The 22402-nt window shown below is 31.7% G+C and overlaps 2 protein-coding genes across 7 annotated transcripts in view; both read right to left on the minus strand.

Moving 5' to 3' along the window:
* Positions 1 to 1791: 1791 nt before the first annotated feature.
* On the minus strand, positions 1792 to 14189 carry LOC106686352 (pancreatic lipase-related protein 2). Of its 5 annotated transcripts, none has more exons than XM_067048464.1 (9): positions 13729 to 14189; positions 13530 to 13650; positions 12100 to 12263; positions 10458 to 10586; positions 10129 to 10371; positions 7710 to 7815; positions 7532 to 7641; positions 2044 to 2194; positions 1792 to 1906 (listed from the first exon to the last, which is right to left on the minus strand). In XM_067048464.1, the coding sequence occupies exons 1-9, from the start codon at positions 13760 to 13762 to the stop codon at positions 1813 to 1815; spliced, it is 1152 nt and encodes a 383-aa protein (XP_066904565.1). In that variant the 5' UTR covers positions 13763 to 14189; the 3' UTR covers positions 1792 to 1812. The 5 variants fall into 5 exon arrangements, with proteins under 5 accessions (XP_066904565.1, XP_014285074.1, XP_014285075.1 ...); XM_014429588.2 differs by having other exon boundaries at positions 10458 to 10589; positions 13729 to 14188; XM_014429589.2 differs by having other exon boundaries at positions 10458 to 10589; positions 13719 to 14182.
* A 6706-nt stretch (positions 14190 to 20895) lies between these two features.
* Positions 20896 to 22402, minus strand: part of LOC106686349 (HIG1 domain family member 1A, mitochondrial) — a 5365-nt gene continuing 3858 nt past the window's right edge. For both annotated transcript variants that reach the window (XM_014429583.3, XM_014429584.3), the window contains exon 3: positions 20896 to 21609. In XM_014429583.3, the coding sequence (XP_014285069.1) occupies positions 21425 to 21609 (185 nt within the window). In that variant the 3' untranslated portion in view covers positions 20896 to 21424. The remainder of the gene's footprint in view (positions 21610 to 22402) is intronic.

Below are 22402 nucleotides of genomic sequence, written 5' to 3' on the forward strand. Positions count from 1 at the left end.
TAGTAATTATACAAAAGGTATTATGTACCTTTCATTAAATTAATCAAAAAATGGGGTGAAATAACTGACTATCGGAAATAAGGTTCAATTACTACAAAATTTTTTTAAAAATTTCTTCTTGTTAATTAGAGGACCCAAACACATGTAAAATAAGAGAGATTGTCGTTGTTTTTTTTTTTGTGGGGGGTGGGTGCCAAACTTTTCATCCATACTTTTCTATACAGAAGATGATTGAAAATAAGAATATTCTGCTAAAAGCTATGACCTTTTAAAAGCTATCCCAAATCCCACTTCCCTCTCACCTTGTTCTAACGACCCACTAATTCACGTGGCAAGCTTTTTCTTGTGGTGTCCACTAAGCATGAATTATCTATATAAATGGATTCGAAAAGAAACTTAATAAATGCTTATGTAATATATATTAATGAAGAATTGCTTTTAGTTTAAATTTATTTATAACAAAATTATAATATTTTCTCCTTTGTTTTCGTTTCCATTATAGCTAAATATCACTTCACAATACAATGCTCCTTATTTTATAACCAACATCTTATTTTTTTTTTTTACCGTTGTCAATTTTCTTTGCTTTTATTTTTATTTTGTTCTGAACCGTTTCTCTTTTATCCTCTCTACTTCTCTCACATACATCTCAATTTTCTCTTTTCCAATTATCCATTACTAATTATTAAGGGAGCATTGGTAGCAGCGTGGCAACGCTCCAGTCTACCAACCCAAAGGTTGTCAGACCGAGTCTTGGTCCCACCTGGGCTTTTTTTTTTTCAAGAATAAAATAATTCATAACTCACTCACAACCTGGCCCCGGTCACTTATAAGACCCGTTAGCCAATGGGTGGCACTAACAAAAAATAGGCGTGGGAGTGACGAACCCACCCCACGAAAAAACACGTCAAGAAACGCGTGATGTATTAGGAAAACCTATGCGAGGGTTTGGACAACCATGGTCTGTCGCCCATATAATAATAATGATTATTTTTATTTAAATTTATGGACTTATCAAATTTTAAAACCTCCAGTGCACAGAACTAAATAAATACTATAAATATATTATAAATAAATAATATTAAATATTTTCAGAGCTAACTATTTGTTGTTGTTGATTGTTGCTTAAAGGCGTAAAACCCTCTGGTCATCAACGCCTATGGCATGATAAAAGTAAAAAAAAAAAATTAAATAAAAAAATAATAATAAAAAAAATGAAAAATATAAAAAAAAATCAAAGAGGAGTTATAATTTATAAAGAAGGCGATGTGCTTTTAAAAATTCAAATACTAATGTAATTTACATAATCGTAAAATAAATACATAAATCTACACGCTAATTATTTTAGCGAGTAGATTTATGATGACCAGGGAGTCCAGAACAATATTCTCGATCAATATGGCAATATCACTAATCTTAACATTTGAGCCTATTTGGAATTTTTCATAAGCTCCAAACAGATCTCGACGAAATCTCTCTCTCTCTGAAGGTCTAGCGGAATTTGTTTTCAAGGAAAGGGATCCATTTTTCGTTGATCTCCTTCGATTCCTTTTCCATTCGACCCATCTAATCGAGATTATTAATCGCAACTCGGATCCAAGACATATCTCGATCCGTCAATTCTTCTACGTCCTAAGAGTTAACGCAGACCTAGACTAGTAGATTTTATTAAGGCTAATTCGGACAAGAGTCGTTGGATGAAATCATGTAAGCAGGAATGATGACACCAGAATCGAACCTTTGGGCTCGCTAAACTTTATTATTATTAATTTTAAATAAAAAACAATAAAATTAAATTTAAAAATATTTTTTTTATTTACACGTTACGTCTGTATACTTAAGACCGTCTTCTCCTTTACCATATGGAGACCTATCTGATGTCTGGAGGAAATAGGAACCAGAAGAGCTGTAAATAAATATTTGATAGTGAGTACTCATTTCTTACGAAAAAAAGGTTTATGTTAACTAAATTTTATTTACAAAAAACTTTAAAAAATCATAATTTTGAGATTTTTGCGTTTATATTTGATACTTTATACTCACTCAGGAGGAGTGCAATACCCCATCGGTATGACATCTCGTGTGTTTCCCTTCTTGAAGTCTTCCCAAGAATCGGCAGCAGCAGCAAGAAATGCATCTTCCCGGGTCAAGCTCTCAACAAAGTACCTCCAGCACCTCCAATGGCTACACAAGCCTAAGAAAATAAAAATAAAAAAAAAAACCTAAGCACAACTTAACCAATCCTGATCAAACATCATATTATCAATCATATACCATGTAACAAATATATCAGTCATATTATATTGACCTCTCTTTACAAATAAATAGTGCAAAATAACAGATAATAACTGTTTGGACATTATTGGAAGAACCTTGTAGCAAAATTTAATTTTTTTTTTCCACCATACTTCACCATCCCAGACCTGCAGTGGTGGCTAGCATATAGGTTACTAACCTATTCTAACCTCGGTGGGAATGTCGAGTTTTTATTTCGTAGGTTTGACAATAAATAACGTCTTAACAATGGTTTCCGTCCTTAACACACTCGACTACAAATGCCGAGCATTACAGCAGTAAATAATTATCCAATTTACGCTTTATCTACTCCGATATCAATAGAAATAAATTATTATTAGAGTTATTCAATCCCCAAAAAGTTCAAGATGTGTTAAAGAAAGAGACAGGTAACATAAGTAGAGATCAAGGAGTGGTATAAAGCTACTCTCCATCAAAGTAAAAGTGAAGACAAATAGGCCACACCCACGAAGCAAGGTTAACGCCGAGATTAATAGGGATGTCCACCATTGCAATCTAAACTGAAACATTCAGCCACTGATAGGCCCCTATTCCTCTGCCACGCCCCTGGATCCATTCATAAGGCCCACCTTTTTGGCTGTTTTTTCATGCATGCTTACCCCCTCCATTATACTTCTTTGCTCCAAGGCACATATGAGAAATGTTGCATTTAAAGAGCTAAATTTATATTAAATCTAAAAGGAAAAATATATTTTTCTTCGATTATTTTGTATGGGATCCATGTACTATGTACCTTATCCAATATTCTCAATACCATTTCTACGCTGATTTCTGAATTTACCTTTTCTTCCCACCTTTTGACCTATTGTCGGCCACGGAGAAGCTTCAAGCTTTAATTGCTTTGTACGATTCATCGTTGGGGACCCCAGAGACGCCTCTGTCACCCGGTTTTATGAAGATTGAAGTGGCTTTACTCCTCATTCTGTCGTAAATATTTTCTTGCTTCTTTCCTCTACCAAGTTATTCAATCCCCACGTCCTTCGTACGTCTCTGATATCCTTCAATTTAAATCCTCAGTGCATTCCCGCAATACCTTCTCACGGCCTTCAGACTTATATGTAACTGCCCATCGAACCGCAGCCTTAGGTAGATCTTTCCTCACCCGTTCCTCATCCCTCTGGAATTCTATTCCCTCCTTCATTCGTAGTTCTAATACCCTTCCAACCTTCAAATCCCGTATCTTCGACCACCTGATATATGACATATGGTTTTAATTTTTTTGTTGTATTCTTAGTTTATATATTCTGTTAATTATTGTTGTTCATTTTAAATCTTTTCAAATTCATTATTTTATTATATTTTATGACGCTTTATAATTTCATTCTTATTTTGTATTTCACTTTAAGGCTCTTAAGCCTAATTCTGACGTCTGTAATAATTCTAAAGGGATCAATCCCAGAATAAATAAAGAATATTATTATTATTATTATTATTATAATCTTTTAAGGTCCTAAAAATCGTGGTAGATCTCTTTTGGATTATAAGAAGCAGCCATCTATATCAGCCATTATAAGAATTACAATTGGAATCGATAAACCATTTCATCAAAAAACACAAAATTCAGCTACCAGTAGTTGAAGGAGCAGTAACTTATAACGTGGGCAATCCAACCACATTTCGAAGACTGAGGCCCAAGCTGATGCAAGATATCCTATACTAATTTATTATTATTATTTTATTTTTATTATAATGTTTTTCACTTTTTTCTTCTTTTTTTCAGTGTAAGTCAATAAATTATTTTACTAATTCTATAAATATCATTTGTTTTGTTTGTAATTTTCTCTTTCATTCTTTAGTCACAAATTTTTTTTTTTTTATTATTTATAATTGTACTTAGTTAGAGGTGTGTTTTGCACAAGACTATACCCCACTCCTCCATCATCAAATGTTAAAAAACTATCAAATTGTTAAATTAGCCATGCAAGGTCGACCTGGCAATAAAGAGATAATAAAAATAAATAAATACTATATTTATTAGGTTTATCTTCTTTAGCAATTGATTTGTGAGTGCTCTGCATTGCGATTTTTTGATCTTTTATTTTGCAGCACTAATGATGCCTGTACTAGCAAAACGTTGGCTGTTGACAAAAGTTGAGCCATCGAATGGGTCCGATTAAGATCATTTGTGGATTTCCATTCACTTAATAAACAGCTTGCAAAAGATACATCCGCTAATATCTTTCGGTACCGCAAAATCCCATAAGATATTTACACACCCATCCTGTAAAACTGGATCGAAAACGATTCAGTAGAAAACTAACTGCCGAAAGGTGCAGTTATTTTGGTGCCTATCATCGTCACAAATTGTTCAGTTGTCCTCAAATATTCAGTCATTGAAATTTATTAAATGTGAGAAGGGACTGAAAGAAACTACCGCTCTTTTATGACTTGAGATCTCAATGATTCACTAACCGTAAAGAACTCGTTTTCATGATTCACTGATTCAATAAAATGGTCTATTGAAGAACTGCCGTTCTTAGATAAATACATTTAACAATATAAGGTCACGAGGCCATCTTCATTTCAGGCGCCTTGGAGGATTGCCAGGAATGGAAGAGGAAGCAAGGTTAGAAACTAGTGGATTTGGGTAGTTAGGAAGTTCATAATGGAAGGAATGATATCTGGTTCGGAGTAGATCGGTTACATAAGGAACATTTAGGTCTTTATGGATCGTTCTGTGACGTCTTAAATCTATTGTAATAACTTAAAATAATCTATCCCCTACTTCGTACACAGTATTATTATTTAAAAGTTCAAAATTTAAGAGACAAAAAATATATAAAACTTTCAAATTGTTGTTTTTTTTCTTTTTCCCATTAAAGGGCTATTGTTTGTTATGTTAGGTCTACGAATGTTGCTATTTTTGTTATTAACCTTATTTTTCTCCCTTATTGAGAATTATTATTTTAATCTATTTATTTTATCTTTTCTTTTTATTTATAACGTTGTATATAGTTAGGGGTGTTTTTTGTATGAGACTTTACCTTCTCCCATAATCAATTGTTAAAAAACAATGTTACTTATATTAACCATGTAAGGCCCACCAGACCGATCTAGTATTAAATAAATAATAAAAAAAAATGTTTTCAGAAACATTAACATTTAGTTATTAAGTTATTTTCTTTCTTTTTTTTAAGCAACAATTCAAGATGTTTTCTGATATTTTTCTTTCTGGTCCAATTAGTAGCCTTCATGCTTTAAACATTTTAATTTTTATTAGCATTTCATTGATAAAATATTCTTCACATCAACGTTCCGAACCACTCATTCATCAGCAGTTATTTGCTCTTTTATGATTATAGTTGGATCTTGTGTTTTCCTTTTTCATAATGTTTTTTTTTACATCAATATCCTAGAACTATTTGTTTAATGGTCACTTTTAAAAATTTGCTTACATCATTCATACTTTTATAAACACATAGATTTGTCATTGATATGTTGTCTTTTTCGTACTCAGTAGCACATTGAGAACAGATTTTTGATCGAGTCTGGCACCTGGGACTGCTTTACAAATTCCGTAAATTCCTACCTCCTACATACTTTCTCATCGATAGATTATTCCAAGTAAACCACAATGGTTCCTATTCATCCCTCTATTCTCAGTTCGCTGGTGTTCCTCAAGGTATCCTTGGTCCCATCCTCTACACCGTCTATACAGCTGACATTCCAACCAATCCAAACACTATCCTCACCATGTATGCCGATGACACATATGTGCTCGCAGTTAATAATAACCCATTAATTGTACCCCAAACTCTCCAATCCCATATCACAGCCCTCGAAGAATGGTGTCGTAATTGGAGGATTAAGATAAATTCCAAAAATCCCATCAAATCACCTTTACCCTTCGTCATAAACCTACTGAAAAGACAGGAAACTCTTACCCCTGTCGAACAGATCCGCTACCTTGGACTACATTTGGACAAACCATTAACCTGGAATCCTCACACAAGACTGAAAGGACAGGAAACTGCACTTCGATTTCGTCTATTACAGCACTTACTTGACAAACTGTCTAAAACTTCCAACACATTACAAAAGACTGATCTACATGACTGTAATAAGGCCAATCTGGACATATGGAGTTGAGCTTTAGGGCTCCACTAAACCTTCGAATTCCTCTCGTATTCAATCTATTCTATTCCAAAATCCTTCGTAAAATCCTCAATGCTCCTTACTTTGTCACAAATAAAATCATAGATAAATCTTAATGTTCCCTATGCAACCGATCTAGCCCGAACCAGATATCATTCCTTCCATTATAAACTCTCCATCCACTCAAACCCCCTAGTTTCTAACCTTGCATCCTCTTCCATTCCTGACAATCCTCCTAGGCGCCTGAAAAGAAGATGGCCACGAGACCTGCTAATGTAACACGTCATTAGAGTGCTGCCAATGTGAAGTTACTCTACACGCCTGTAACACTCCAATTTAACCGATATCAGATTTACTAAATGTATTATAATGTACAGTTGTAAATAGCAATAAATAAATATTTAAAAAAAATAGGCACATTGGAGACATGGGAAAAAACACATCAGAGACTTACAGAAAAATAATACTGCCTTGTTGCGCTTTAAACTTTTTTTTTAGTTTTGGTTGCTAAAAGCATAGAAAAAAAAAATTAAAAACCCAAATTTAACTGAAAAATCTTGTATTTTAGGCCTAAGTTATGCATTAATAAAAAAATTAATAAAGTTCAAAAGGAAGTTCCCTATAATTCTCATAAATGTTATCGCCGGTTCAAGCACATATTAAAAATGGGTGAGTGCGAGGATTAGCACAAAACAAGTTGGTAGTATTTAGTTTTATCCTTCATCATCATTGATCAAGACAGTTTTTAGCAAGTTGCACTGTTAGCGACGTTAAATAGTATAAGATAGTATAGGTCTTGAAATAATTGGTTTCACCCATCTTTATTTTATTATAGCTAACTGTGAAACGAGAGAAGAAAAATCCTTATATCATTAATCAGGAAATGGTTAGTCAGGTAATAGAACGATAGTTAACAACGCCATGATTTTTCAGAACCATCTAATTACGTGACGTCTACTATAGTCCATATTCCCTACCATAATTTCATCATTTTCGCAAATCACTTATTCACTGAAAATAGTTCTTTAAATTAGTTATGAGCAGATTGTCCAATCCTTTTTTATAATTTTATTATTACGTACAAGGTAGATAAGTTTGAATTGTTAAAATATATATATACGTTTCGAATCGAGCACACTCAGACTGTAACTCCTTTTGCAACCGGGTTGGAAACAAAGACCTCCGTTTGGATAGAAATCAACGTCGCCACATTTTCCTCTCATGCCAAATCTGAAAAGAGAAACATTGAATATTAGGCATTATTTTTATAGCAAAAATATTGTACAAATCTCATTCACCTGCTCATAGCTGTGTGTATTATGTCAACAAATGTGGCGTCATTTTTGCATATTTCTGAGTTTCTGATAATTTTCCATTTAAACAAGGGACCTGCTGGGTCAAGACCTATAAAAATTGAATCTTGATTTAGAGCCTTATATATTATAACGTTGATACAAGAAATGAATGAATGTACGGAACTATAATAGTCATCACGAAATAAGGTGTTCTTCAAAAATTGCAGCGTTGCCAACTCTCCCTCCACAATCTAACTCCTAAATCTAGTTAAAATCTCAAGAATTCCCTACAACAGAACTCAACGTAATAACTGTCATCATGACTACGTTACATTATGCATTGATTCAAAGACTGAACTATATACGGCCAATGTAGTGCGGCAATATGGCGAAAATGCCATCCGCCTTAATTTGTGAAGTCTATTATTGTAATATAATACATAAAAATAGTAACACATGCATGTCCTTTTCACATTAGCGAGGATGTAGAGTTAATAATGAAAGGATATGTATTTAAGTATTTAAGTAATTTAAGTAATTAAAATTCAAACAGTACACTTTGAGATATATACATAAAAGTTACCTCCAATTACAAAATTAACTTAAGTCAATTTGTATCAATATTGATTGGAGCATCGTTTTCTTAGGTAAATCGGACCACCAACCAATTACTGGAGATCGCAATTTTGACATACTGAATTTTGATTGTTTTCAATAATAATAATTGAATTTCGTTTCAAAAGGCACCTTAAAACATTTTTACAATGATATAAATATAAAATTACTACCCGGAGATCTTTGGAAGAAATAAGAGCAATATTTTTTTAATAATATTTTGGAGAACAGTTGGAACATATTTTTAGTTATATTGTTGATCAATTTATTCTTGAAATATTGATTTTTTTACGTTTCCTCATAAAACAGACTTTATCAGTTTGATCATTTATGGGTTTTAGAAATAAACGACTCATATATACCCTTATATGTGCACATGTTACGTCCTTAATGTCAATCGTTTGATATTTAAGAATTTCAGTTATAAATGCAAATATTTCGGGTTGTTTAATAAGTTCGTAAGGTTTTTTTTACTGGTGATTTCAATAAAAACTTCATATTCTTGTAAATATTTTTAATCAATTATAAATGACCCATTTTGATCTATTACATATTGCCATCTTTTAAGTAATTTGCTATTTTCGTCCTCCCAGAACTTCTCAGATTTTGCGCAATGAACTCCTCTTTGTGCGTTTTGTAGTCCTCCAGCGAATCAAAGTTTTTCCCGCTAAGAGAGTTTTGAAGGGCCCGAAATAATTGGAAATCTGTTGGGGCAAGGTGAATAGGGTGGGTGGGGGATCACATACCAGCCAAACTCGAATTATTTCTTCCGGGTCTGCAAAGACACGTGAGGACGGGATTAAAAACAATGTCTTTGCGAGACACAAATTATTGACCAAGTAAACATGATTTTATAAACACAGAAAGGATTAAATTGAAATATTGAAAAACTGTACGAACTTATTTTACAACCCAATACTTATGTACTAAAATCATAGGAATAAATAAACTCTTCTTTTTTTTTTTTTTTTTTTTTTTTTTTTTTTTTTTTTTTTTTTTTTTTTTGCGTCCGGTTTGAAATGGAAAACTAAACAAGCATCTACCTAAAGATCTATCTATACACCAAAATAAATATCAATAAAAGAAAATTAAAATTTTTTTTCAAATAAATAATAATAATCGTCATAAAGTTTATTAATGCTTGTTCGACTGTTCATACAAATATCAGCTAAAAAGACTATTATTAAAAAAAAAAATGTCACAATCAAATCGATATCACAATCCCAATACAGATGGATGAGTTATTAAAGAATTAATAAGCGATTATTTCCTTATTTACTAACGTTCAGAGCTTATAATACTAGAAAAAGAGCTGGTATGATGTGTAACTTTTGTCTCCTGTATTTAGTGATAGATAAAATAATCGGATATATCGTCCGACAATATGTCTTGGCGGATAGTTACATCCTATGTTAATAACAACTCAAAAAAACATATCCTTATATTTCTAAAAAAAATAGGTGGATACAGAGTAGGAGACATGTGAAAAATACAGTGTTCTAAAAAGTTAATACGAAACTTTTCTTATCCAAATATGAATCGAGACACTATCACCAAAAGGTATCAAATTCGACTTCAGGAATTACAATTTTAGCCATAAAAAAAAAAAAAAAATTGTATACAAAAAATATTGAGTAAATAAAAAAAACAAGTTATAATTTCTTATTTAGAATTACCAGATTTAAAAAATCCCCGATTTGACCATTGTGGGTATAATCTATATAATATTTTATATTGACTTTAGTTTCACTGTTTGTTTTCTAATCTATCGCAATGCTTCCTTGTCAATTTAAGTTATTTATTTTACCTGTCAGCCTTCTTACCGAGCCCAGATTCCTCGCGACCAATGCGGCAAGATGTGCACCCATACTGTTACCCACGATGTGCAAATCTTCCTGTCTGATCAGTCCCAACCTTTCCATAGATTGTAGAGCTTTTGAGGCCCTTTCCGCAATATTTTTGAGGTAAATGTAGTCTTGAAGATAGTTTAGCCTTCCCACGACTGACCAGTCCAAGAGGAGTACGTTGTGATCACCTCGTTCTAAGTACCCTTCGAGGCAACAACTCAAATTCATTATCAAAGCATAAGATACAATTAAATCTATTATCTGGAATATTTATTTAGATAATACCAACCTACTTTACAATAGCATATGTAGATGTTGTTCAGAAATTTGTTTTTACGTCGAAGAGGAGTCTCAAGACAAACCATTCCTATTGATGTTTGGTTCGTTGTTAATTCTCTTCCACAGTCTTTGATGGTGTCTACTAAAACCATACCTCATAGAACCTCTGCTTTAAACCTTTATCGGCTTAAGCAAACCTTACTGTAGCTTGATAGCTTAAGAAAGACAATCTAGTTCCTATGAGATAGTTTGAGGATAAAATGTAGGTCTTATGTCAAACATGCTCAGCAGAAATATTATGAGCTCAATAATAATTATAATCATACGAGAAGAGGATGGTTGGGGAGTGTGGTCAAATTATAACACAAATAAGTTTAAATAACTTATCTAATCGTGCCGACGTTTCTGCCAGAATTTATAGCCTTTATCGTGGCTGTTAGCTTGAGATCTTACAACCAATGCGGTAAGATTAAGCCAATAAGTATAAGCAATTTCTTCAATTTTAGTTACAGCGATTGAATGGGAGGAAGGGGTATAATGAATGCGGAAAGCTAGGAGGAAAAGAGAAGCCTGATATGTAATGACTATATCGATATTATTAAAGTTTTAGTGCCACTTAACATCGCACATCTGCGGTGATACCTTACCCCGGAGGTGACAAGGATGAGAAAGGGATCAGAACCAGACAACGCAAAGTGACTTTTTCACAGCGGTATAATGGGTACAAGATGTTAATTAAAATTTACTGCTTGCTTTGTCGGCTGGCAGTTCAATTATAGATTATCCCAAACACTTGTAGGCCTTTGTGTTAACGGAAGCCAATGAGGAAATAGCTTCCAAAAAAGATGACGCCCCTGCGACAACTGGGTGAGAGGGATACTTGTCAGGAGGAGGACTTAAGAGCGAACTCGAGAGAAGGAGGGAGACCAAGACAGAAGAGGGCAGACCTAAGAGGAAAGAGGGTGGACTTCGACGAAAAGAAGTCTTCGAGAAAGAGCAGAGAAAACATGCGCTAATCAGATCTGGAACGGCTAGGACATCACTACACACCACGACATGCATTACCCAACTCAGAAGTTATTCAGATATGTATTATATAATAATTTATAATGTAATTGATATGGGAAACCATATTTATCTGGATCAATCAATCATTTTATAATTTCATTTAATCATAATATTGCAATCATTTTATAAAGCATGGACTAAACGTAAATAAATACTTTGTTCCTTTATGTCGTTTATATGCTATTATATTACCCAAGACCACCCCTTATTATATCTATATTTTCAATGTTGACAATATTAATTAAATATAAAGATATATAATTTGTAAAACGGTATACACTAAAGAACTTTAGAAAAGAAATTCAACAATAATAGTTTTGCAGAAATAATTTTAATTAATATAAATATATATTTGAATAATTGCATTTAGCAACATTCCCCTTGTAACATGAGAAAGGGATACGTCAGTAATATCAAACGACCAGGTGATTTTTATCAAACGCGTTTTAAACGTTCTAGTAACCTAAGTCTACGAACGTGTTAGAAAAAAAGCAGAAGAAGTAACAAGTCATGTTGGATAGTAACTATTACACACAATAGTAGTTAACTAAAAAAAAAAAAGGTAATGATATTACCTTACTAACCATTCAGAACATTTCTCACTGACATTGAGTCAACAGATTCATAAAATCCGTGGATAAAGAATACATTTTTCAGATCTTCATTCAAAGTATTTTCAAGTGATGGGAAGCTATCCTCATCATTGAGGGCTACATCCTTAGATTTGAATGTCCAGTCGCACTTAGATCTAAAACATGCATACAAATTGAAATATTTAGAGGCGTATAAAATACAATTCCAAATTATTTTGACAGATTGTGCAATCACGAGGTTCATATAATACTGCATATTATATGACGACGCCTTTAACTTGTTATTTGAATTTTTTGACGAGCAGTGTGCTAGAAACTCCTCAATTTTTTTTTGTCAAATCTTCATTACGCTTTTAAAGACTTGCCGAAACTTTTATTTTTATTTTTTTAGACATGAAACGGCTTTATAAACCACGCGAATATCATTTCTTCTCAGCTTTCCCCACACATTCTCCTTCTTTCCTTTCTTCTGCACTCTTCTTTCTTCCTCACCCCACACTCTCCCCCTTCTCACCTCTTCGGCACCCACAAGCACCTTCCTTAATGTTTCCCTATATACCGTTTCTTGCTTTATCTGCTTAATGTCCCCCACCCCCTTTACATCTCCACAGTTTCCCAAAGATCTCCCTATTAATTCTGCTCGGGTATATAATATCAGGAGAAAGGCGTCACACGGAAAATACCCTGAAGGAGAAGTCGGGCGCCCGACGGTAAGAAGCGGAGAGGTGGTGAATCGGAGCACCACAAGGAACAAAACCAAAAATTCAGATTAAAGAAGAGATTTTTTTTTTTTTATTTGAGTAATACAATTCGATACTTACCTATTGCCTCACCGACCATATTTTCAGTTATTATTATTGATTTAATTGGGTCACAGCTTTTGACTATAAGAACGCCCAACGGATACTTTTCAGTTGTGTTTGTGGTCTAAATTCACATTAATCCATAATTATGGGTTGTCATGAGTACCAGAGTGATACCTAAAAACTTAGGTAACACCTATTTATGCGAACTTAGGTTGAGCTGTGAACCAATTATTGTCAGGAGAACAAACTGAACATACTCTTTTTCGAAGAGAAAGTGAAATTAAAAAGATGGAAGCTGACCACGCCCTCGGAGCTCAGGTTTACATTGTGGTTAAAAGGATTGTATGTCTAATATAATCTGAAACATAAGGCAGCCAGTGATAGGCTCCTGCTTCTTTCTCGCACCCCTGGAGTTTACCGTAAGACCCATCTTTTTGGCTTCACTTTTCCTAGCAGATTCCCTCTCTATTTAAGTATGTTTTAGAGTAAATCTCAGAATTTCGGTTTCTCTACGGATTTCACACAAATATTCTAATACAAACAAAACATTTTTTATCTCTCAATGAACAAATTTTTAATCAAATTTAAGTAGGAAAATGTTTTTAAAAAAATTACCCAGCATCAGTCGTGGGAAGATATAAAATTCTCTCGTCATCTAATAAAAGATCTGGAACCACTTTGTTGTCTTTGCCATTGTTTTTTGGACTCAGAACACGCAAAAACATTGCGTTCAAACCTGATGAGAAAAAGAAATTTAGTTCAGGAAGAACATACTAAAAATTATTGATGTAATCTCTGACTCACCTCCACACACCTTTTTCGACGGACTTTTTAAAAAATTTAGCCATTAAGAGTGACTATTATTAAACTAGACAATGCAGATTATTGATTTGTTATTCTAATCTACACTCGCATACAATCATAGCAAAAAAAAAACATATGATATTAGCTATATTATATGCTATATATTTGTTTTTGCAATAGGTGTTCGTTTCTGCTATTTCCCAAACGTTAATGACATGTCCTTTGACGAAAAACAACAGTTTTTAAGAACTGCTGAAAAAAGATAGATCATAAAACTAACAAACGAAATGAGTCTAAGAATACCATCATCATCTAACATAAATAATCAAAGTGATGATAAAAAGAAGAACTAAAGACAGCAAAACAGCTAACGTACTAGCAGTTGTTACTAGTAAACATAACAGAACTCAACCTTCACTGTGATTGTGTAACCGTTTTAACGAAAAACCGAACTTACGACAACGCTAGTGGCGAACTGGGGAACGAAATAAAAATAACAGTTGTTATTCAATTCGAATAACAGTTCATTTGTTTTTGAAAGAAGAACTGTTCTTATCAAACGTGTAAGTTCTTACTCCTAATCCTAATCCTAATTGCAATCACAGTGGTCTGTTGGATTTATATTTGTCAATAACTAAAATCTTAAGGCCCGTATACGAGAATGGTAATTGGCGAAGAAGGAAAAATGGTGAAGAACTTTTTGGGCTCTATAAGGAATGTAGCATCTCCGCGTACATAAGAATACAGAGGCTTAAATGGCTTGGCCATGTAATGAGGATGAGCAAGAAAAGAGTGGCATATAAACTGTACAGTTACGTTCCGAATGGTGTGCGGCAGCGTGGTAGGCCGAAGGGTCGATGGAGGGATGCTGTGAGGCGGGATCTGCGACAACTGAGGATCCCAGTTACCCTTACAGAAGATAGAGAAAGATGCTTGGCGGCCGTTGAGCAGGCCAAGGGCAGCTTGTTGCGCCTGTTGTGCCAGTAAAAGAAGAAGAAGAAGAACTAAAATCAGAGATACCCATTTAGAACGAGAAGTAATGGCGTCACACTACCAAAATTAAAATAAAACGAAAGAAATACATATTATCCCTCAGATTTCCAAAAGATTACCCCAAATTTGAATTATGGGTTTTTATTGCTGACGTTACAAGTATTTTGTACCAGGTGGTCCACGCACAGAAGCGGACAGGACAAGAAAAAACTTTGCCTAATAAATTAAAAGCTATGTTCTTTGAATGAGGAGAGTATGTCGATGACTACATTTGTTAAATTAAAGTTTCTTAAAACTTTTAAATGATTATTTCTATAATATGATGAAAAATAATTTTAACAACCTAAGCATGACAAATCTTCTTATCAACGTATTTTAGGCCTTAAGATACCTTTTAATCCACAATATTTTTTTAAACTCTAGAACGAATTAATAAAATATTTATCGATAAATCAAACTTTTCTTACTGTTATTTTTTATGTTTTATGACTAAGGTATTACTCGTAATTGATTAACTGTGCCTTTTATTACTTTATTAATAAAAATTTTTTATAAATAAACATTTTTTTTTTAGATAAATGTTTGGCTTGGCCCTTCCTCTTTTATCTGGGGTGTTCCCTACCCCCCCTCTTCGATAGTTCAGGTGGACCTCAGACCTTTTAATTTCTGAAATTTCGAGAATAAAAATTACATTTCCTTTCCTCTTCCATGACTAGTCTTCTGGTCATTTTATTTCTCGTAGGAATTAAAGGAAGAGCGTTTGAAATTTGTAAAAGAACACGAAAATCGGACTAAAGAGAGACTGGAAAAAATTCATGTGAACTGAGATATTTAAATTCGAAAATAAAGCCTTACGCAAGAATAGAGCTACCTTGAGAGAGGTTTTTAGATTATTGCTTATACCCAACTATAAACCATGATGGAGGATCAACGAGTTGGTATTGCTTTTCCGGTTTTAGGGTGGTAAATATCATAAGAATAAAAGCCAAAATGGACGTTGAAAAATATCTTTGTATCGTAACACATTCCATCTAATTTGGGGCTTGTTAATAATTCGGCGCTACATGAGGACGCATCAAAACCTCCTTAATCATCAACCAGTTAGAACTTCTGTTAAATAAATCTACTAAAATCATCGTTAAATATGTGGTTACCTAGTCTAATAAATATAAGGTTGTTCTGTTCAATTAGAAGACTCAAAACATATGGATAATTAGCCATCCCAGCGTCCCATGTGCTCGATAAAACAAAAGGCACTCACTAAAGAGTCTTGGCTAGAGGCGGTTTTCTTAATTCACTTCTATTTTTTGAAAAAATCATGAGTGAGTAAGGACACTTCCGAAGAGTCATCCGGTAGCCGAGGAGTGGGTAGATGAAGGGACATAGAAAGCAAGAAACAGGAAGCATGAAAGCATGGAGTAAATCCACAACTAACATCATCATCATTAAACCTCTATAAAAATTAATTAACCATCTCTAACAATAAATGTTCTATTTCGGCTACCCTTCTTACTTGTTGTAACAATAGATTTAGTGTTTAACCATTCTCTCTTGTTTAACGAACCTCTATAAATGAATTCTCTTCCTGTCACCTTATGCTTTATTTCATTCAACTAGTATCATACAGTTCACTATAAATTCAACTAGCAATTCAAAAGTGAAGAAGTGCCTGGCCTAGAATTGAAGGCGCACTTCATAAAAAGGTTCTTCTGATTTTTTGGAATGTTGTATGTGATAGATGATTAATGATAAATCAACAAAATTGCTGAAGTTTTTTTCAGTTTTCATTGATTTCAACCCCTCTAAGAGTCAACTTTATAGTAAAAATGACTAATTGTTCTTTTATAAAGAACTAAACTAACTACAAAAAGAACTAAAAACTACTCGACTTTTTAAAGAATTCATAGAAATCGAAAATTCAGGACTATCATCTGACATTAATCATATGCAACATACAAAAAAAAAAAATCAAAACTTCCTCAGTTGATGCTGAAATTTACCATTTCACTGTACAATGTCCTGCTGCTAACCAGTTGCAGACTCCCAAGAGCCTTGCATCTCCAACTCTAAACTCAATCCATCAAAGTCTCAGTCAGCCATCAATCCTCTGCCCAAGAATGATCTCCGTCATCTTGTTGCCTTCCGTTTCTGCCTTCTTGGTCAAAATCACTTAATATCAGTCACGACATTGGTCTCACTAAAGAAGTTGTACATTTTTTCATTGGTCCTTCATCTCCATGTTCCACCAATAAACACCGGTTCAAATGTTTTTTGGAGGATCTTGTGTTGTAATATGAGATTTTGGTGCTCATCTTTAATCTTTGTCCAGGTTTCTGCTCCATAAGTAAGGAATGGAGCAATTAGGGTTTTAAAGAAAACAATTTTTATATTCCTAACTGAATGAGGCTTATAGGGCAGAGATTCCTGTTTAACTCCTTTAAATACAATTTACTCTTAATTTTTTTTAAGGTAAGGAAAGGGGGTTCAGTTTAAATATAATAGCCATCTTTTAATTTTATATAAATTTCTTAATGATAAAAGGATAGAAAGGCAACTTAAGTCTCAAGAAGACTAGTGGGGAGTCTAAAAAAAGAAAAAAAAATACTGATTACAGAACCTCATATATTTCTGTCATTAAAGGTAGATTGCTGAGGACTAAATAAAGTAGAGAGCTCATACTGCATCAGTTTTCAGCTTATATTATTAAGTGATTAAATATTTTTTATATAAAAAGAAAATAAAAAAAGAGTATTTAGTGCATGATCGAATATGTACATAAGTGAACAGAGATTTGCTTGATAAAGATATATACCTTCCTTGATTAATTTGTCATAAAACAACTATTTACCATTAGAAACCTCAAAACACAGTAGAAGTACAAAAATATATAATTATGTTTTATATAATTTTAATTTACTTGGAACAGAAGCCCTGGTGTGAAATAATAAAAAAAAAAATTTATTACATCTTAAAGGTATTTTTTTATCTTGAGGTACAATACTGAAACTATTCAATGTCATTAAAGAACGGTCCTTTGTTTTTCAAGAATTTAGACTGATTAAATTTGCATTATATTTATTTTTTTACAAACCCATACTATGTAGTTGGAATAAATTAAACATATTCGTAATTTGCATTGACCAATGGTTGTTGTCAGTTGGAAGCAAAATAATTTTACTTTGATACAGAGAAATAATTAAAATCATATTGGTAATAGCTATGAAATCTAAAAATATAATAATTAAAATAAAACCTGAAAGAAAAACAGTATATACTCTCCTAAAATATAAATAATTACTGTTTTTTTTTTATATCCTTTATCTTTATATTATATACACCATTTTATATTATATATACCATTAGCTCCAATACCTCCTGCCTAAGAGTAATGTAAACATCCCAATATTTTCAAATTCTGCAAGGTGAAGATTAAATCATTGTGCAAATACTACAACTAGGTAACTTCAATTTAGATTTTCTGTGTCCGATATATGAACTTGCCTGGTTATAGAATGGAATTTTTCATGATGATCAGCTTTTTTTTTTTAAATGATAGGTGAATCATATCTAGTAACTTAGTGATAAATACTATGGACCTAACCTAACAGGATCTTCCTGTGAAAAAACATATTTGGCAAATTTTGTAGTTAACTAGTAGTAGTGGTCAGCTCACTAAATAAAATAGGCAGGTATTTAAAATTATATTGAGTAAGAAAACCATTAATATTCAATATTTCTGTATATAAATTGATTCAAACTTAGAAGTTATAGATTGAATGAACAGATGTATAACAATTAAATATTCATCATAAATAGACAGTAAACAAAAAAAAAATTTAAAGGTTTCTTTCTTTTTTTTTAAATTGACATTTCAGCCCAACCTTGTGGACAATATGTCACAGAAAATTATTTATATTTTTTTGTACATAGACTAACCCACCAGATTAATCATTAATACACAATATTCAGATCCAGAAATATTTGCTATATACTACAAGATAGTATCCAAAAATATATTTTTCATTTATATCAGGGATTATAAATGGATTTTAAATAATTCAAACATAATAAAAGACCTCTTTTAAAAAATTGTCTACAACAGAAATGGTCCCTGATTTCTCAACTATCTGATATTTACTAATATCACTGATTTTAATTTTTTTTATCTAATTTAGTTTTGTTAATGACAAATGCCTTTTGATTTGTAAGCATCAATGAATTATAATGATAAAAATTCAGAGATATTCCGAATTTGTTTGTAAAAACGTTTATACTTTAAATTACAATATTTTCTATAAAAATTCACATATTCTCTTCTCTTCTGATATTGAAAAAGACTCCCATAATTTTCATCTGATTCAGTACCATATAAACATACATTATATTGGATACATACAATATATTGGAAATTAAAAAAAAAAATCTTAAAACTGTCCATAAATGTCATACATTAAGTAATTTAATAGAATTATAAACATTAATTTTAAAATTAACTCAAAAACATTTAAATAACTCTAAATAGTATCTTTCATATTGATGGCTTGCATTACAGTAGTGCTTTTCATGCTGATCATTTTTTTGACTGAATAGTATTAGATTTAATACCTAAATCAGTTCAGCCAAATCAATTAATTATATTTCATTAATTGAAATGTTGATTGTCCTGAAAGAGATAACCTTATATGTATTTTTTGTAAAGTTAGTTTCCATGTTCTTAGTACCACTATGAAATAAGCTATCGATATATTTTCTTACAATTACATATATTCTACTAACTGTGCCCAGTGGTTCAGTCACAGTTAAATCTGGTTTATACATTCTAGTTTTGTACACGTAATAAGCAAATGACCAAGTGCATTTGCTCAACTGAATAACATGTGAAATTGTAGAAAAATTAAATGATCAATCAATAAAAAACTGATTTGACAAAAGTATTTCAAGTTTGATGAAAATTCTAGCTACGGAGAGAAATACAAAATGTATTTATTTTATTAAATCTCTAATGGACAAAATACCTTTAAAATTTCTTGAAGACGTTTTTAATGAATTATGTCAAAACTATAATAATGATTAAGTTTCTCATTTTCATTTTTTTTTTTCCTACCCCTATCTGATTCTCCGATTTATATTCAAGAATATCATGTTTAAACACAATAATTTCAACTCATTAAAAAGTTATTGCTTAGTATCAGCTTCGAAGGATATGAAGTTGTAATAACAAGGAATAGAGACAAGTACTTAACAAGCTTTTTATTATCAGACTGCTGCTCTATTGCTATGGGTAACATTGGCATGTTATACAACCTAAAATTTTCCTCAATAAATGGTCTTTTAACATGTCTTGATGAATTTTTTTTTTTTAAGTTCGGCCTCCTCAATGATTTATTTCAATAGCGACAGTATTTTTGTGCAAAGGTAACATAATCATTTATCTTTTAATTGGAGGCTTGTATGAATGGTTGGATGAGAGAATATCTTTTTTATATCATAATAATGAATCATAAATCATTTATGTGAAATCGATAAATAGCTCTGTCACACAGGGTTTCTGAGAGAAAGAATGGAAAATAATATCTTATATATTACATTATCAGTAAAATATTTTTCCTTATTGGCTCTGAATTAAAAGGGAATTTAGGGAAATAAATTAAGATAAGAGAATAAATTTTAAAAAATGGGAGAAAAAATTTAAACCGCCCAAATCAACTATCGTATATCAATTGAAAAAAAAACTATGGTTTATTGAGATAACTGTCAAACTTATTGAAGTTTAGTTTTGATTTAAGGAGAGAAAAACACTATTAATAATGTTGTGATGCCCAACTTCATTGGGTTGCCTTATAAACAGCATACTTATAACTAGTGAAAATAATAAAAATTATTTGGATTTTTATAGCCTGTGGTCCCACTTAACAAATTTATTGGAATTCTCGTTACTCTGAACTAAGAATTACATAACTTACAAGTCTCAACGAAAACACCTTGAGTGTTCAGTCAAATTAAGATAGAATTATACTTATTAATTTTTATAACTGCAGGGATCTCAAAATGTAATACATTATATGAATCTCAGATTCATTCATAAACTCCCTTCCCTTTGAGTTTATTAAATAATACCATTTCTGTTTGTGTAAAGGTTAACATTATTAATATTATTAAGAACATGTTTCGTTTAAAATAAAAATAGGTTTTTACTGCATACTTTATTGAAATTACAGAGTCTTTAGTTGCTAATAAGATCTATCTTTATTATTACAATTAATTATTTCATTCTATTGGAGATGAAGTCTACATATATTGGATGAGCATTTGAATTAAGTGAACCAGGGCAAAACAATTGAGAGGTGGCAAAAGCTTAAAATATATCAAAAATAATGCATTAACTTCCATAATTTATTAATCAATAAATTATTTATTAGAAAAATAAATAATACTGTAGGTATACAATAACATTGTCTTTCAATGGTAACTTATAACAATACCATAACAATTGATTAAGATATCAATTTATGACAAATCATAAATTACCAACTCTTAAAAATCAATTAAGAAAAGAAATCAAAATGTCAACAATAAATCTTATTTTTACAATAATATATACAAAAATAAATAGGTATCACATTTAAAAAGTGTCATAACAATTATACTTTTCTAGGATAAAATAGCATATAAGCATAGTAGATTACAGATGAAGTCGAATTTACAATAAGAAATCATTCCATTTTCTTCAAAAGATTTTCCTTTATGAGTGTGTAGGCGACACCGAGTGTGAGTGTGCCTACGACAGCACTTTGTGCTCCAACTCTCAACTGCATTAAATACACGCTCGTTGACATTTTACCTCGGTTTTTGAATTGATAGGCACCAAAACCGCAAGCCATAATCAAGCCAATAATACCTAAAAAAAAAAAATAAAATGTATAGTCAGTTCACTAAAAATAGGGTGAAGAATAAAATTAATTTGAATATATTTTTGAACAAAAATAACGTAACTGTTGACATAATTTAAAAAAAAATAATAATAATTTTTTGTTTTTAAATTTGAGCTATCAGAGCCACCTGTGGGGTTTAATGAAAGATTTATGTACAATTATTTATTCATTTTATAAAATTAACAGAGTCCATGGTATTAAAAAGAAAATGATATTCAATTTTGTGAAAGAGCACTAGGGTTACCCAACTTTATTGAAGAAAACAAAAAGTATAATATGTGACTTTGTTTTTCCTCCTTCCCCCTTCAGTATTTTTTTTTTTAACAGTTGTAGTTGTAACTAGATATATTTTTTAAAAACTGTTAGTATTACAATATAACAGTAAACTTTTCCTATCAATATCAGAATCTTCATAAATATAAACAAGCCAGCCTGTCAAAATGAATTGTATTATGGTAAATAAAAACATACTCAGTCCATCAGTTCAAATTTGGGGGAAGTTAAAATTCTCAAAACATATAGATCAAAACATATTTCAGAAAATATATAGATCTCCCATTATAATGTAGTTCAACTTGGATTTAATTTTGGATCTAAACTCTAATTACTCTATTTATTACCCTCTTAAAGAACTTCATTAGCAGTTTTTAATCGATACTTATGCAAAATAAATTTAAACAAAATGCAACATAATTAAGTTTCACTGAAGTGACATATGATAGCTCCAATCAATTAAGCATTGATCAACATATATATATA

This window comes from Halyomorpha halys, unplaced genomic scaffold, assembly GCF_000696795.3.
Source record: "Halyomorpha halys isolate HHAL.00 unplaced genomic scaffold, Hhal_1.1 Scaffold810.1, whole genome shotgun sequence".
NCBI classification, from domain to species: domain Eukaryota; kingdom Metazoa; phylum Arthropoda; class Insecta; order Hemiptera; family Pentatomidae; genus Halyomorpha; species Halyomorpha halys.

Bases quoted from the DNA above. Each gene is read 5' to 3' on its own strand.
- LOC106686352 (XM_014429588.2), bottom strand. From the start codon at position 13,762: ATGGCTAAATTTTTTAAAAAGTCCGTCGAAAAAG. The intron at 7,816-10,128 runs GTAAAATAAATA...CAATTTTTATAG, and splicing joins CTCGGTAAGAAGGCTGACAG to GTCTTGACCCAGCAGGTCCC. The intron at 2,195-7,531 runs GTATATATATAT...TTATTTTCTTAG, and splicing joins GAGTGTGCTCGATTCGAAAC to GCTTGTGTAGCCATTGGAGG.